This window comes from Protomyctophum parallelum, assembly GCF_964188405.1.
Source record: "Protomyctophum parallelum genome assembly, chromosome: 3".
Lineage (NCBI taxonomy): Eukaryota > Metazoa > Chordata > Actinopteri > Myctophiformes > Myctophidae > Protomyctophum > Protomyctophum parallelum.
This window is the reverse complement of record NC_139698.1, coordinates 20,248,117-20,263,810: the sequence shown is the minus strand read 5'-3', so window position 1 is coordinate 20,263,810 and position 15,694 is coordinate 20,248,117. Positions and strand designations below refer to the sequence as shown.

The following is a 15,694-nucleotide window of genomic DNA, read 5'->3' as shown; positions in this document are numbered from 1 at the left end:
GTCTTTTTGTGTCTGTCCTTTTTGTGTCTTTGTCTGTTTGCCCACTTCAGGAGGTTCTTCAGAGAGATGCCTGCCAACGCTTTGGATAAGAAGTCCAACTATGAACTACTAGAGTAAGAGAAACATTACTATAGCTCCCTTTGTCACTGGTGTCACCTTTCACTGTCATTGTTCTGCCCCCCCTGTACTATGTTTACTTGTTTTTGTATTGTATGTTTTTTGTATGGATACCCTTTTACCACTTTTAAGAGCCTGTTCAAGGACTTCAGATGAAAACTAGCTCATGGTTAACTCTGGCCCATTTGGCATGGATTTGCAAAAATGACGTGTTGATTAATGTGCATTGTCCCTGTTACCAAAAAAATCGAAGAACGACAGAAACATAGCTTTTTCAGAAAACTGTCAGGATGTAGAAGACATTTTTAGAATCAGATCTCAGGTCAAAATAGGTTAATATAACATTATATACCGTGCGTACATATTCATCATTGATAATTATGTTCCTGTACAATAAGTCAAACTAAATGAATAGGTGATTATAGTTGTTGTTATTATGGCGTCATGGATGTGTTCTTCTTTTTTAGGAAGGACGTCGGTTTGAGAAGGTTCTTCCCCAAGAGTCTGCTGGACTCGCTCAAGGTGAGGACTTAACTCTGTTCACCTCAGGGTCATCAGTGTGTAGAATGATGGTGCATTTATCCCATTTATCTGACCTGAGATCAGATTCTAAAAATGTCTTATTACATCCTGACAGTTTCATTATTAACCCATTCTGACCTGAGATCAGATAAAAATAAAAATAAATGTCTACGATGTTTCAAAATTAGCAGACCTACAAGCTCGTAGCGTGCCACTCGTAGCGTGCCACACACCGCGCTACGAGCTTGTAGATCTGCTATTTTTCAATAGCTAAAGCATAACACAATGCCAACACCAAAAGGGGTTCCCGGCCCAGAATGGGTTATATATATATATATAGCGCCTTTATCCAAAGAGCTTCACATACATTGTGCATTCACCCGTTCACACACACACACACACACACACACACACACACACACACACACACACACACACTTTCATCCATACACCGAAGGCGGAGGAAACCATGCAAGACACCAACCTGCACATCATCGGGACTATTAGGGGTTCAGAGTCTTGTTCTATAGGACCAGGGGACGTACTGTAGCTGACCATTTGGTTGCCCTACTGGGATGTATTTGTGCTAGCTCCTCTCCCGACGAGAGTGCTGCGTTTTAACATGCAAGATCGGCTACTATTGCTGTTTTTGAGGAGCCTTGGAAGGGTCTGCTTGGAAGCCGGCAGGTGGAGGGCGACCTCTGTCAGTGCACCGGTGACACCTACAGGTCAGATTGCGTTACTGCATGTCCTGCCTCTACAGCAGGGAGAGGAACAAGGAATTACGCGCCTTACTCTGCCTGCACGCATTAGGTCTTCCTGTTTAAACTCCTCGCTGTCGCCGTGAGAAAAGAAGCAGCCCGTGACTGACTCCATGCGTATCTAGTAGGCGTTTGGCAGTGACAGACAGGGACTAGTAGAAAACAAACACTAGTAGAAAACAAACACAACAAAAGAACATGAGTAGAGCAGCTGAACCCTGGCGGCTGTGTGAGATGCTTCTGTATCTGGCCGACTTTGTGACCTGTGGCTGTGCAGTGTTGTTTTTGGCAGCAGATTTAGACTTTAGCTTGAGTCATAATAGTCTCTTCAATAGTTTTTCATTTAGTTTCAGTCACACTTTAGCCACCTGGAATGTTTTAGTGTTAGTCTAGTTTTTGTCGACTAAATATCCTAAGATTTTAGTCGACTAAATCTACAGTTGATTTAGTCGACTAAAATGTATTTTACCTTGATGCCGTCGTAATGGTTTTACACTTGCTGAAAATAGCCGATCTACAAGCTCACAATGCCTAGATCAGCTATTTTTAGCATGCAGCCAAGTGTAAGATAACTCTTGTCCACTAGTCCCTTCCTAACATTTTAGTCTCGTTTTTATTTGTTGACGAAATTGTCGATATATTTCGTCTTAGTTTTAGTCATCATAGCTTAGTTTTCATTTGGTTTCCATTTAGTTTTCGTCAGTGAAAAAAGGTAGTCGACGGACATTTTCCCTCGTAGTTTTAGTCGAGGAAATCAACACTGTAGCTGTGTGAGATGGTTCTGTAGCTGGCTGACATTGTGACCGAGCGCCTGCCTGTCCAGCTTAAACGGCTAAACGACTTATTACTCTCTGGCTTTGTGATTGATTGATTGATTGATTGATTGATTGATTGGACCTAAAGCTGATGCAGTTCCCACTGTCAGGTTGTCTGTCTCATCAGTTCTTCTGTCCTGTCCTGTTCTTGACTGTAAACCTCTGTTAAGCCGTCCAACACATAGACTGTAAAAAAATATGGACAAAACGTTCTCCGGGTCTAATATGAAGAACCTTCTCGGAAGCAGAAAGTATTCATGACCATGTTTATTAAGGTAATACAGTCTAGGTGAAGTTGGGCCCAAATACATGGACCTCTATGGGGCTATGGGTTTTTTTTTGGGCCCAATGACAGCGCCACAACAGGCCATTATATGAACTTTCAGGAAGTCAGGATTTCCTACTGGCTTCAGACACTATTGGCTTCACTGCCCCCCCTTGGTCCAACACCAAGCAATATAACTAATGATTCATTAATTATGTGAGAATCGACAGTGACGTTACATCAGACGTTATATTAGTTGTGGTCTCTGGTAGTTCTTCTTTTTCTTGCCATTCGTGCCACAGTTCAATACATAATTAGACGCCAAGGTTACTATAGGAGGTTGTTGGAGGGACAGTCAGTCGGTGTGTCAGTGTTTCGCTAGCTTGGTGATCTCCGGCAAGTTGAGATCACCATGTTGACACTAGTGTCAGACATTCTTCTCTGTTGCTCTACCCTGATCGCCTTTCAGGAAGTCCACAGTATCTTTAAAAGTAGCCCTACTCCTCCTCATCACTTAAAAGCGGTGAATCCACCTGGATCATTTTGTTTTCAATTGTGCACTGGACCGAAGGGAAGTCTGATTCACATGTTGTCGCGCACCGAAATGTTTTGGTGCACGACAACGACAATGACTCAATTTATGCTCCACTGTACAGTATCAACAAGCCCAAAAATAAACGATCTGCAAGCTCGCAGCTCGGTGTCAGCTTGCAGGTCAGCTATTTTCGAACGCCAGAATATGGATGGGTGATGGTACTGTATAGAGGCTACTGCTCCTCAGCAATGTGAACAATTAGATTGAATTAGTTGAAAATACAGCCATGAGTAAATAACAATGATGTTCCTACATTCTACAGCCAAGGAGATCGTACTGTATACATAATATACATCGTCGTGTACTAAAATAAAGACATGTTGTTGTGTAAGCAACAACACGTTGTTATGTAAGCAACTACCGTAAGCAATGCCTTAACGTTTGGCTTTAATTTTCCTTTTTGTGCATGGTTCTAGGAATAAAGGAAAAATTAGACATAAAAATGCAATCATGAATAACAAACAATAATGTTTTTACATTATTCCACAGCCAAGGAGAATGTAAATTAATTAATGCATTGTCCCACACTAACAGCATCAAACTAACTTACTGACAGATATAAATATATACTTTATAGTCTAATGTAAAGTTCTCACTGTTCTCACATTACATATCGTTGCTGTTTTTTTGTGGTTTTAGATTTTTTTTCTTCATAAATCATAGCACTATTGAACACCCTTTATGTCTTAATATTGAACCAATGAAAAGTAGTAAAAATCACTTCGGACCCTCAAACTGTCTGCTAAAGCAACTAACTCCACCACCTCTCTCACGCAACTAATTGACAATTATATAAAGTCACAACACCAACTTTGATGAGGCAGTGTTGCTTTGTTTTAAAAATATAAGGTTTTCTAAAATGTCCTGAAAAATGTATATTTTTCATTTACCGAAAAATGAACATTTTGGAGTTAGGTGGTTTCTTCCCGACAGCAGAGATATGCAGCCTGCTCTTCATCCTAGAGAATTAATATGTTTACATAGACAGACTACAAAGAACTTTAACCCATTTAGGCCTGAGCTCGATTCTACAAATGTCTTCTAAAACATGACAGTTTTCTGAAAAACCTGTTTCTATGTCAGACCCCCAAGATTATATGTAATTGGCCGCCGACCCCCATCTGAAAATATGTTGTTCCAGGGACCCCCCCCCCCAGAAGCAAAGATTTGAGTTACAAACGTTCACTCTGAAAGAATATATATTCAAAGATTTGCGCCACATTTTCACGATTTTTCAAAAATAGCAGACCTATAAGCTCATAGTGCGACACTCGGTGGCGCGCTATGAGCTTGTAGATCTGCTATTTTATAGCTAAAGTATAACATAATGTTTAAAACACCAAAAGGGGTTCCCGCGACAGAGAATTTCCCATCACCTAAAGGTAATTTGAATACACTGAATAGTCTAGACAACCTTAGCTTTGGAAGCTCTGAGCCATGCTGTGAGAAGAACAGAAATTAACACGTGGCTCTGTTGTCCTGGAGCCTCTTCTCACCTGTTCCCCCCACCCCCCCTCTTCCTGTATCTGCAAGCAAATGGTCAATTCATCGATTCTGTGTTCTGCCTCTGGGTCCACCTTGTGGGTGGGACTAAACTGCTATATAAACTGTAACTCTGTGCTTGTATGGTTATGCTTGGCTTGGAGACCGGCCTGTGAGCTGGAGCATCCGTGTATACTGGTGTGCACGTTAAATAAACTTCAACAAAGGGAACTTGCTTGCCTCTGGACAGACCTTCAAGCCTCTTGTGATTCCTCACGCGTTTAGAGTGTGTAAAACCTGCCACGTCAATTTGGTGTCTAGAAGTGGGATCCTGTGTCGTTGAGCTCCGGAAGATCAAGCCACAACTGACGTCAACGAACCGCTCCAAAAGGACAGAAGAGTCATGGCTGCATCAATGGAGTTCAACGCCTGGATTTAAAAAAAACCCTGTGGCTACACTAAAAAACGGTGAGAATCTTCCAAATTTCAGACAATTGAAGAGCTAATTATAAATTCTAAGACCATATTTTGCCAACCTATCTATTGTAATAGTCAAGTATGCTTGATTCAAAATACAGCAGCAAGCGTAGCCTAAGAAAAGAGACCTTGCATTAAGCCAAGTTTGCAAACGCAAAGACACCTTGTTAACCTTGTTGAAAACAACATAAAGAAAACATAAAGATACAGCGTTTTTGCATTAAGTCGAGTAAAGAAAGAGAAGTAAAGTTTGTAAACACAAAGACACCTTGTTATACTGAGAATAGCATAAGAACCTTGTTGTAAAACAACATAAAGACATCTTGTTACTCTCAGATAAGACATAAAGATATCGTGTTTACACCGAGTAAAGTTTGTAGCACAAAGATTACCGTGTTACATAGATAGTCAGTATGGGAAATAAAAAAAGTGCGCCAGTGGCAGAAGACAAAGAAAGATGGCCTTCTCTCATGAGCGAGATGGTTGCAAAATATGGTCCAGAAGCATTAGACTGCCTTGATGAGTGGAAACTCATGGGCTTTCCAGAACAAGGCTCTTTAAGTAAAAAGAAATTGCTTGAATTAGATGAATTGCTGAAGGAAGCTGAGAAGAAAATGAGAAAGAAAAAGTCAGTTAAAACGCACAAACTTGACAGATGTGACCGCTACAGAAAAGTATTTTCAATGTGGATGGACGAAGCAGAATATAGACAGCGAGAAAGTGACATCGCTACGCAGAATTCTCCTTTGTCTCCTTCACAGCAGGCCGATATCGGCCTGGGCTACCCCCCCATGGTCACCCTTGCTACGGGCCTGCAGCCCTCTACTCCAACAGCAGTCTTGATCAGCCTTTTGGAGACCGTTACTACAAGCATACAACTCTCTACTCCAACGACCATCCTGGTTTCTGCTGCGCTGGGCCTATTGAAAGCAGGGAGCCAGAAAGGCCTCTGTGAAGGGCCTGCAGAAAGCAGGGGAGGAGAGCAGCCCACGTACGGAGAGGAGACGGTGCCTGTGGGAGCCGGGAGTGCCTGGGAGAACCACGCGGACGGTCCACAGCCTTCAACCAAGAGGGAATCGTCGGACATCGAGGTGGGGAGAACAGAACCAGCAGGAGCAGAGCAGCCCGGGACCGGAGACAAGCCAGCGACAGACGTCGAGGGCAAGGGGACATCTCCTGTGCACAGCGCAGGAGGGCTGCTAGAACCAGCAGGAGCAGAGCAGCCCGGGACCGGAGACAAGCCAGCGACAGACGTCGAGGGCAAGGGGACATCTCCTGTGCACAGCGCAGGAGGGCTGCTGACTACAAGGGCGGAGGCGGCAGGCGGCTGTCTAGAGACGGAGGCCCTGGATGGGCTGCTGACTACAAGGGCGGAGGCGGCAGGCGGCTGTCTAGAGACGGAGGCCCTGGATGGGCTGCTGACTACAGAGGCGGCAGGCGGCTGTCTAGAGACGGAGGCCCTGGAGCCTACCTACACGACCCTAATCGTCAAACCAGCGACGGACGTCGAGGGTGTGGCCAAGAATCTACTCGTTCAACAGGCGGTGGGAGAGGTGTACACACTTACACGCCCAGGGAAGGTTCCAGCGGGCCAACCAATGAAGGAGGAGATGACCGCAGTACCGGCAGTTGCGTTCCGTAAGTTTTTACACGCACTGTCAGAGTTGGCAGGAAAGGAGAGGTTCACGCCTCCATTCCTTAAATCTAAGGCCAGAAAGATGCCTTTATTTTCCAATCCTGGGGGAAAGAAAAAGAAGGTGAAGTGGAAATGGACTTGGAGAGACACTTTCCGGAAGTCTGCTAAGGAGTACCATGTGACTTACCCACCATGAGACTCAACACACATACACACACACACCTCCCCCTATCAGACAGCCCAATTAAAAAGAAAAAGAAAAAAGTGGGGGGATCACTCGACCGTATACCTGGAAAGAAAATATTGTTTGGAATATGATGTTTTCTGTTTATTTGTTATGTTGCTGTGCTAAATACAGGTCAAATTGATTCAACAGGGTACTGTATTAGTATCATTTTTAGGGATTTCTTGGTTTATTTGATTGTCCAGTCACGATTGTAAAACCCTTGTGCCATTCTTTTGCTTAACTCAAATATGTTACAAGTACTCCTATTTTTGATGTATTTTCTTCAAATGTATTATGATGTATTCTTTTGATATTGATGGAAAATTCACAATTATTGTTTAATTAAGTTGTTGTTTAATTAACAAGAGGAAGGATTTGACAGAGAATTTCCCATCACCTAAAGGTAATTTGAATACACTGAATAGTCTAGACAACCTTAGCTTTGGAAGCTCTGAGCCATGCTGTGAGAAGAACAGAAATTAACACGTGGCTCTGTTGTCCTGGAGCCTCTTCTCACCTGTTCCCCCCACCCCCCCTCTTCCTGTATCTGCAAGCAAATGGTCAATTCATCGATTCTGTGTTCTGCCTCTGGGTCCACCTTGTGGGTGGGACTAAACTGCTATATAAACTGTAACTCTGTGCTTGTATGGTTATGCTTGGCTTGGAGACCGGCCTGTGAGCTGGAGCATCCGTGTATACTGGTGTGCACGTTAAATAAACTTCAACAAAGGGAACTTGCTTGCCTCTGGACAGACCTTCAAGCCTCTTGTGATTCCTCACGCGTTTAGAGTGTGTAAAACCTGCCACGTCAGTAAGCGCCCAAAGAGCACATTTTTCTAGTGACTATACAGTTATGTGGCAGTTTGCAGTAATTTCACATTATTACTTCATTATTATGTCAACTTATAAACTGCTGGCAACTTCAAAATAGCAAACGTTTTTATTCTAAAATGTTTTAAATTACTACATTTTAATTCGTTTTCATTAGCCGTTTGAATAGATTAATTTATTTCTACTGCTGTAAATAGATCAACCTCAATGTGAAAATTGTGAAAGTTAAATTATTTCCAAAGATTTGAACAAAAAAAAACAAAATCTTCTCTTATGGGGGTCACTGGCAATCTGGGCATAATTCAAATCTTTTTGCATATCAATTTGGGAATCCTCTTCTAATTCCTCGACTGCTTCTGTTCTTCTCTCCCTCCTCCTCCTCGTCCTCGTCCTCATCAGGCCAAAACTCTTCGCAAGCAGATCCAGCAGACCTTCAAGCAGTTTTCCAACATGAACGACGAGCAGAGCATTCACAAGTTCTTTGAGATCCTCACGCCCATCTACCGCTTTGACAAGGAGTGCTTCAAGTGTGCACTGGGGGTAGGTTCTTCACACCATAGACACCGCTTTGACAAGGAGTGCTTCAAGTGTGCACTGGGGGTAGGTTCCTTCAAACCATAGACCGCTTTGACAAGGAGTGTTCCAAGTGTGCACTAGACTGGGGGTAGGTTATTCACACCATAGACACCGCTTTGACAAGGAGTGCTTCAAGTGTGCACTGGGGGTAGGGTCTTCACACCATAGACACCGCTTTGACAAGGAGTGTTCCAAGTGTGCACTAGACTGGGGGTAGGGTCTTCACACCATAGACACCGCTTTGACAAGGAGTGTTCCAAGTGTGCACTAGACTGGGGGTAGGGTCTTCACACCATAGACACCGCTTTGACAAGGAGTGCTTCAAGTGTGCACTAGACTGGGGGTAGGGTCTTCACACCATAGACACCGCTTTGACAAGTGCATGTCACTATTTTGTTACTTTCTTTGGTAAACCAATATTCTCCAGTCTCCCTTTCATGACGACGTGAGACCCAGAAGTGAATTCCCCGTTCATTTTCTCCATAGGCTTTTCAAAAAGTTTTTATTTAAAGACGTTCACGCCGCGGACAAAGCCTACTCGAGTTGTGACAAATCATGACAACATTTTGGGACGAACAAATAATTACAAAGAAGGAAAAACAACAAAAAAAGTGTTTTCTTCTTCTTTCTAATTATTTGTTCGGCCCGAAAAATTGTGTTTGTTGTCATGATTTGTCACAACTCGAGTTGGCCTTGTACGAGGCTCAAAAGGTCTTTAAATAAATACTTTTTGAAATGTCTATGAGGAAAATGAACGGGGCCCTGGTAGTGGGCGGGACTGCGACGCTCTATACAGATACAGCAGATCTACAAGCCACTGAGTGGCGCGCTACGAGCTTGTAGGTCTGCTATTTTTGAAAAATCAAAGAACGACTGACATTTTTAGAATCTGATCTCAGGTCAGAATGGGTTAATCAGACCAGTGTGTGTCCAGTGGAAACCTCGTATGAATCTGATCTCAGGTCAGAATGGGTTAAAGAAGAAGCCACATTACACATAGGCAAACAAGGCCGTTGATCTGAAGCCACCATCGGGACCAGCAGTCCTCCTCCTCATGGTCACATTATAATGGTGACATTGCTTAGTTTGTCCTGTAGGGGGCAGCGCTGCGACACGGTCTGAATCCAGGACGTGTGTTGGCTGTGTGTCGGGCAGCAGCAGCGCCATCTCCAGGATGAAGAGTATTACATTTCTTTGTTTATGGTTCATCAACAACAACAAAAGGAGAATTCAGCATAGCAACAGACAGTAGTAAGCTAGTATGTTACCATTAGTGATAGAGGTGCTTGAAGGTGCTGTGTGCATGGGTCCTACATCTGAATATGAAATCTATGCAGTGGATTTGTAATAATTATAGTACCCGAGTCAAAATAATTTAACGTTACGACCCTGCTATTAGGCAATGATTAAAAACGACAACAGATAAGAGGTTTTAACCCCTTTTGGTGTTTTAAGCGTTATGCTTTAGCTATGATAAAATAGCAGATCTACAAGCTCATAGCACGGCCGCACTACGAGCTTGTAGATCTGCTATTTTTGAAAAAATCGTTAATGTGCCGCAAATCTTTGAATGTATTCTTTCACGATGAACGTTTTTAACTCAAATCTTTGCTTCTGGGGGAGTCCCTGAAACTACATATTTTCAGATGGGGGGGTCGGTGGCCAAATGCAGATAATTCTGGGGCTCTTTGACATGAAATATTTTGAGCGCCGCTGACATAGAAACATAGGGTTTTTTTTCAGAAAACTGTCAGGACTTTGAAGGCATTCATAGAATCGTCCTCAGGTCTAAATGGGTTAATGAAATATCATTCTCTCTCCTCTCTCTCTCTCTGTCCCCTCTAGTCGAGTTGGGTCATATCCGTAGAATTGGCCATAGGACCAGAGGAAGGAATCAGTTATCTCACGGATAAGGGTTCTACGGTGAGCACGCACACACACACACACACACACACACACACGATAAGTTATTATTTAACCCGTTTTGGTGTTAGCATTATGTCATGCTTTAGCTATTGAAAAAAAGCAGATCTACAAGCTCGTAGCGCACCACCGAGTGGCGCGCTACGAGCTTGTAGGTCTGCTATTTTTGAAAAATCGTTTTTTTTAAAAGACATCTTTAGAATATGATCTCAGGTCAGAATGGAAAACTGTCAGGATGTAGAAGACATTTTTAGAATCTGATCTCGGGTCAGAATGGGTTATAATATTGCTCTGTGTCTCCTCCAGCCCACACACCTGGCGACGTTCGTCCAGGTCCAGTCCATCCAGTACTCTGCCATGGAGGAGAAGGACAGGAAAGGCATGCTGCAGGTCATTGTGGCAGGAGCTCCGGAGGTACAGGCACGCACACACACACACACACACACACACACACACACACACACACACGCGCACACACACAGGAGCTCCGGAGGTATACACACACACGCACATGCACATGCACACACACAGGAGCTCTGGAGGTACATGCACACACTGTTTCGACTTCCCTCGACTAAAACTATGACCGTCGGCTACCTTTTTTCCACTTACCGAAAAACTAAATGAAAACTAAACCATACGATGACTGAAACTGAGACTGAATATGTTGACTATTTCGCCAACAAATACATGCACGCACGCACGCACGTACACACACACACACACACACACACACACACACACACACACACACACTTGCGTTTAGACCCTTGTACCACTTTGCCCACAGAACCTTTAAATGGGGCTCTATGTCTGTGTGAGATAGTGAGTGCGTGCGTGTGTGTGTGTGCGTGTGTGTGTGTGTGCGTGCGTGCGTGTGTGTGTGTGCGCGCACACAGATGCTATTAATGTTAAAGCATCTGCATCTATGCAAGAATAGGCCTTTTCTTGAGCGAGTGAGAGTGTGTGTGAGGACAATATTGATGATAAAGCTTTCTCTGTGTTCCAGTGCACATTGAGACCTCTCTGTCCCACACACACACACACTAACCCCTCTGTGTGTGTGTGTGTGTGTGTGTGTGTGTGTGTGTGTGTGTGTGTGTGTGTGTGTGTGCGTGTGCATGTGTGTGTGCGTGTGCGTGTGCAGCCTCTCACAGTCACCACCGCCTCACTGACCACAGCAGAAAACATGGCCGACCTGATTGACGGATACTGCAGGCTTGTATCCTCGGTAACGCGCTCCTTCATCATCAGGGTCCACAAAGGTAGGGCACACACACACACACACGCACACACACACACACACACACACACACACACACACACACACACACACGTGCGCGTGCACGCACACAGCTGTCACCTGCTGTCTAGTTGGCGGTGGTTGTCATTCTGACCAGTCTGTTCTCCGTTGGACACATTGGCCTCTAGTTTTAAGGACGGTATAGCTTGAACCACTTCAACCGTGTGGGCTTGTAGATCTGCTATTTATTTTTTTGCCCCGAGAGATTTGGTGTAGAGGGGGAAGAAAAAGGGAGCGGGCCACAGGGCTAGACCGGCTGCTAAACCCTGGTCAACCACATACGTACAGAGGATTTACGTGGTCGATGTTTATCAGCAACACAATTCATGGGTTCAGAGTTGTTTTCACCCATTCTGACCTGAGATCAGATTGATACGAGGTTTCCACTGGACACACACTGGTCTGATTAACCCATTCTGACCTGAGATCAGATTCTAAAAATGTCGTTCTTAGATTTTTCAAAAATAGCAGACCTACAAGCTCATAGCGCACCACTCGGTGCCGCGCTATGAGCTTGTAGATCTGCTATTTTTCAATAGCTAAAGCATAACATGATGCTAACACCAAAATGGGTTCCCGTTCAGAATGGGTTAACACACAGAACAGCAGAACCGCTACGGCCGATGCTAACTAAAAAGAGAGTGGTCCTAATGAAGAGAGACCACCCACCTCAAGGACACCAGCTATTATCAATTCAATTCAATTCAATTCAAAGGAGCATTTTTGGTCAAAGCAAGTGTCCAAAAGCAATTGAAAACGGGGAAAGTATGGGCTCCATTTTCGTCACCGCTAAACGCCTTATCCCTAAACTTCTTTGCCATTTTTTTTTTTTTACTATTTCGCAAAACATTTTTGAAATTGAATTTAAAAAAAAAACAATGTAGTTTAGGGATAAGGGGTTTAGCGGTGAGGAAAATGGAGCCCTATAGTTTGAGGGTTACAGCATTGTGGAAACAGTGTCACATTGCGTCGTTATGTTTTGCTTTTTGAAACCAATAGCAGCATTTTTTTTCCTCGAAATTACGGTATTTACATTTTTTTTAAACCTCAGCAGATTTAAAATAGGTTTCAAGGCAGCGGCTCTGGCCCAGGCCGTAGCGTAACGGTCTGGGCACCGGACTGGTAATCCAGTCGCAGTGTGCCGCGGGTTCGACTCCCGGACCCGACACGGCCTTTACTGCATGTCATCCCCCATCTCTCTCCCGTTTCCTGTCAGCCTACTGTCTGTCCCTTCAAAAATCAATAAAAGGCGTAAGCCGCAAAAAAAAAAAAAAAAAAAAAAAGGCAGCGGCTCTGTTTACACGTGCATTTATCGCTATGATCACGTTTTTATTTCAGTTCAGTTGTACCAATAACGGGGAGCACAACTGTTGTAACATTTGCTGGCCGGTGACTTGATATTTCTGCCATTTTAGTCACATTTTGGCCGATGCCTGCATGCGGAGAACAACAATAACGACGTGCTTGGGGTTGTTTATATACCACCCTCTTATCTAGAGGCCATTCAGATTTATACCGTCTCAATCTTAAACCGTTTCAACCTAATTCTACAAAATATCTTCTAAATCATGACAGTTTTCTGAAAAACCCCATGTTTCTAATCGTCAGTGGTGCTCAACCCTTTTCATGTCAAGGACCCCCAGAATTATCTGTATTTGGCCGCTGACCCCCCCCCCCCCCCATCTGAAAAAATGTTGTTCCAGTGAGCAAAGTTTCGAGTTGAAAACGTTCGCTCTGAAAGAATATATATAAAGATTTACGCCACATTTTCACGATTTTTCAAAAATAGCAGACCTACGAGCTCGTAGCGCGGCACCGAGTGCCGCGCTATGAGCTCGTAGGTCTGCTATTTTTCAATAGCTAAAGCATACAATAATGCTTGAAACACCAAAAGGGGTTCTCGCCCAGAATGGGTTAATGGCCTAGTCATACAAGACCAGGCCTGGTGTACGTGTGCTTAGTGCCTGTATAAGTGAGTGATATACTGTATACAACCCCCGTCTCGCTTCTTGAGGTCAGATGATGAGGCCTGTGATCGTTGCGAGATCACAGATGGCAGTCGGCGTAAGTGTGTAGAATGGGACGAGAGCCAAGGTAATTGGCAGGGAAGAGTGCTTTTTTAGCCCATTCTGAACGGGAACCCCCTTTTGGTGTTTTAAGCATTATGTGAGGCTTTAGCTATTGAAAAATAGCAGATCTACAAGCTCGTAGGTCTGCTATTTTTTTGAAAGATCGTGAAAATGTGGCCCAAATGTTGGAATATATTTGTTCAGAGCAAACATTTTTAACTAAAATCTTTGCTTCTGAACATATTTTCAGATGGGGGGGTCGGCGGCCAATTATACATATAATTTTTGGGGGTCTTCGACATGAAATATTGAGGACCACTGACATAGAAACGTGAGGTTTTCAGAAAATTGTCATGATTTAGAAAACGTTTTTATTTTTATTTTTTTATTTCGACGTCAGACCTAAATGGGCGGGTTAACCCCTTTTGGTGTTTTAGACATCATGTTATAATTTAGCTATTGAAAAATAGCAGATCTACAAGCTAATAGCGCGCCACCGTGTGGCGCGCTACGAGCTTGTAGGTCTGCTATTTTTTTGAAAAATCGTAAAAAAATGTGGCGCAAATCTTTGAATATATATATTCTTTCAAAGTGAATGTTTTTAACTCGGGTCTAAATGGGTTAACCCATTCTGGGCGGGAACCCCTTTTGGTGTTAGCATCATGTCATGCTTTAGCTATTTAAAAATAGCAGATCTACAAGCTCATAGCGCGCCACCGAGTGGCGCGCTACGAGCTTGTAGGTCTGCTATTTTTGAAAAATTCGAAGAACGACTGACGTAGAAGACATTTTTAGAATCTGATCTCAGGTCAGAATGGAAAACTGTCAGGATGTAGAAGACATTTTTAGAATCTGATCTCAGGTCAGAATGGAAAACTGTCAGGATGTAGAAGACATTTTTAGAATCTGATCTCAGGTCAGAATGGGTTAAAGCCGTTTTCTCGAGTCTCATTACGAGGTCTCTCTCATCATCATCTCTGTCCTTATACAGATGGAGAGCGGGCACTGCCATCCATCCCCAAGTAAGTGAACGGCGCGCTGCTTCGGCACAGCCTTTTTCACAGCCTCGCAAAGCATTCTAAGAAATAAATACATCGCAAATGGGTTTGTATACGATCACCTCTCCTCTCCCCTCCCCTCCCCCCTCACCTCGTCCTCTTTTAGAGTGTCGAACCATGAGAAGAGAATGGAGAGAAGGATGGAGGGAGTTCGAAGCAGGACGGTCTGCGTGTCAGGTATATAGAACGCTGTTCTCCGTTCTCTATACCGCTAATGGTGGCCCTCCGCTAACTCCGCTGTGTCTGTGTGTGTGTGTGTGTGTGTGTGTGTGTGTGTGTGTGTGTGTTTGCGTGTGCGGTGTGTGTGCACGCTCGCGAATGGTAAGAGAGTAGCTGACTGGCTCTTTCCCTCCTTTGCAGAGGCACATATACGTATACAAGCAGCATACATTGTATGCGTGTGTGACTGTGTGTGTGTGTGTGTGTGTGCACACGTGCGCGTGTGCGTGCGAGCCAGCTGTTTCCCATAAAGCCATGATTTGTGTGCTATAGTGAAGAGTCTCTATCCAGGCAGATGTCCCAGTGGAGTGTCTCTACTTGTACTGTCTCTCTTTCTCTCTCTCTTTCTCTCTCTCTCTCCCTCGCATATATTCACAATGTCCGTCTCTGTCTCGTCCACACCGTCTCTCCCTCTCTGCTGTAGCGCTGTCTGTCTCCGTCTCGTATACAAACTGTCTCTCTCACGACTACTCCAGTACTGTCTCTGTGTCTCTCTGTCTGTCTCTACTACTACTAATGTCGGTCTGTCTGTCTGTCTCTGTGTCCTTGTATTGGTAATTGGACTAAATGAATGAACGTTGAGGCTGTGTCTTTCCACCTGCCTGTGTGTCTAACGCACTAACTCCTGTTTCTCTCCTTCTCTATATCCTCCCCCCTTTACGTCTCTGTATGTCTGTCTGTCTGTCTGTTTGTCTTGTCTTGTCTTGTCTGTCTGTCTGTCTGTCTGTCTGTCTGTCTGTCTGTCTGTCTGTCTGTCTGTCTGTCTGTCTGTCTGTCTGTCTGTCTGTCTGTCTGTTTGTCTTGTCTTGTCTGTCTGTC

At 44.0% G+C, this 15,694-nt stretch overlaps 1 protein-coding gene across 3 annotated transcripts in view; it reads left to right on the top strand.

The window, feature by feature from the left end:
• The window catches only part of ptk2ab (protein tyrosine kinase 2ab), a 144,800-nt gene that overhangs the window by 46,920 nt on the left and 82,186 nt on the right, over positions 1 to 15,694 (top strand). For 2 of the 3 annotated variants that reach the window (XM_083761665.1, XM_083761662.1), the window contains exons 7-14: positions 51 to 113; positions 585 to 639; positions 8,127 to 8,267; positions 10,149 to 10,226; positions 10,533 to 10,640; positions 11,374 to 11,491; positions 14,590 to 14,620; positions 14,763 to 14,833. In XM_083761665.1, the coding sequence (XP_083617791.1) occupies positions 51 to 113; positions 585 to 639; positions 8,127 to 8,267; positions 10,149 to 10,226; positions 10,533 to 10,640; positions 11,374 to 11,491; positions 14,590 to 14,620; positions 14,763 to 14,833 (665 nt within the window). Of the gene's footprint in view, positions 1 to 50; positions 114 to 584; positions 640 to 8,126; positions 8,268 to 8,431; positions 8,452 to 10,148; positions 10,227 to 10,532; positions 10,641 to 11,373; positions 11,492 to 14,589; positions 14,621 to 14,762; positions 14,834 to 15,694 lie in introns of those variants that run through there. The other variant, XM_083761663.1, reaches the window with a different exon arrangement.